Genomic DNA, 1,804 nt, shown 5'->3' on the forward strand with positions numbered 1-1,804 from the left:
TAAGCAGATTACATGAGATTTCTATATGCAACATCTGCTTATTTATCTGTAAAGGCTATATGAAATATCAAACCATCTTACATGTGACCAAACAGGTTCAGACATATGATATATTGATTTAAGAAAGAAAGAAAAAAGACAAGAAAATATCTAGGCAACATATGGAAGAGGTAGGAAAAAAACCTACTGATATTTTCATCCTGCTGTTCTCAAAACTCCATATACCTATTCTCTGGCTTTCAGATTTAGTTCTGTTTCTCTTGACACATTCTTTATTATGCTTTAATTAATACACTTCAATTAATTATAAAACCTGTTGATTTCTGCTGAAACCCAATTCAATATTTTAATTTCTACTCTGTCTACATGAACTATGCCCAATACTAATCCTGACACAATAGGAGACCTATAGAAGCCAAGTTAAGCAAACAACCAGACTTAAAATTTAAAAATCTATATGAACAAATCAGTGTCATAATTGAAACCTTTAGAAATAAGAAGTTGTGTCTGCCATCTTTCCAGCTTTAGTCGGACAGGCGCGGAGAGTCTTTCAGAAGGATCGCCGCGATGGCCGCCCAGGGAGAGCCGCAGGTCCAGTTCAAGCTCGTCCTGGTGGGCGACGGCGGCACCGGGAAGACGACGTTCGTGAAGCGCCACTTGACGGGCGAGTTCGAGAAGAAGTATGTAGCCACCTTGGGCGTGGAGGTGCACCCGCTCGTCTTCCATACCAACAGAGGACCCATCAAGTTCAACGTGTGGGACACAGCCGGCCAGGAGAAGTTCGGGGGCCTGCGCGATGGCTACTACATCCAAGCCCAGTGTGCCATTATAATGTTTGATGTAACATCAAGAGTTACTTACAAGAATGCACCTAACTGGCATAGAGATCTGGTACGTGTGTGTGAAAACATCCCCATTGTGTTGTGTGGCAACAAAGTGGATATTAAGGACAGAAAAGTGAAGGCAAAATCTATTGTCTTCCACCGAAAGAAGAACCTTCAGTACTATGACATTTCTGCCAAAAGTAACTACAACTTTGAAAAGCCTTTCCTCTGGCTTGCCAGAAAGCTCATTGGAGACCCTAATTTGGAGTTTGTTGCCATGCCTGCGCTTGCCCCACCTGAGGTGGTCATGGACCCAGCTTTGGCAGCACAGTACGAGCATGATTTAGAGGTTGCTCAAACGACTACCCTCCCGGATGAGGATGATGACCTGTGAGAGAGTGAAGCTGGAGCCCCGCGTCAGAAGTCTAGTTTTATAGGCAACTGTCCTGTGATGTCAGCGGTGCAGCGTGTGTGCCACCTTATTTAGCTAAGCAGATCGTGTACTTCATTGGATGCTGAAGGAGATGAATGGGCTTCGGAGTGAATGTGGCAGTTAAAACATACCTTTTTTTTTTTTTTTAACATACCTTCATTTTCTTTTGGACTTGCATATTTAGCTGTTTGGAACACAGTTGTTTCCTGAATTTCAAAAATAAGACTGCTACAGTCACATCGCACTATTCAGTCAGTGGTAAAATCTTGTTCCTGTCATTCCCATTCTTTTTGTTTAGAATCAGAATAAAGTTGTATTTCAAATAATCTAAAAAAAAAAAAAAAGAAATAAGAAGTTGTGATCTATAAAATAAATCATATTCTAAAGTAAAATACATAAGTAGTTAAAATATTTCCTATTTAATATGATTATATTTACTTACAATGAAAGTATATGTATAAATTTTTTAGGAGATTGTAGTTAATTACTTTCATTAATTATGAAGACATACTCTATTATAGAGGTCCAAGAAATATAATCTTATGCC

General features: G+C 39.4%; 1 protein-coding gene across 1 annotated transcript; it reads left to right on the forward strand.

Annotated features, from left to right (window-relative positions):
* Window positions 1–512: 512 nt before the first annotated feature.
* Window positions 513–1,586, forward strand: LOC130880559 (GTP-binding nuclear protein Ran-like). The gene has a single exon (XM_057779664.1). The coding sequence runs from the start codon at window positions 568–570 to the stop codon at window positions 1,216–1,218; it is 651 nt and encodes a 216-aa protein (XP_057635647.1). The 5' UTR covers window positions 513–567; the 3' UTR covers window positions 1,219–1,586.
* The last annotated feature ends 218 nt before the right edge of the window (window positions 1,587–1,804 follow it).

This window comes from Chionomys nivalis, chromosome 1 (assembly GCF_950005125.1).
Source record: "Chionomys nivalis chromosome 1, mChiNiv1.1, whole genome shotgun sequence".
Classification (NCBI taxonomy): domain Eukaryota; kingdom Metazoa; phylum Chordata; class Mammalia; order Rodentia; family Cricetidae; genus Chionomys; species Chionomys nivalis.

Coding starts and splice junctions, on each gene's coding strand:
- LOC130880559 (XM_057779664.1), top strand. CDS start 568: ATGGCCGCCCAGGGAGAGCCGCAGGTCCAGTTCAAGCTCGTCCTGGTG.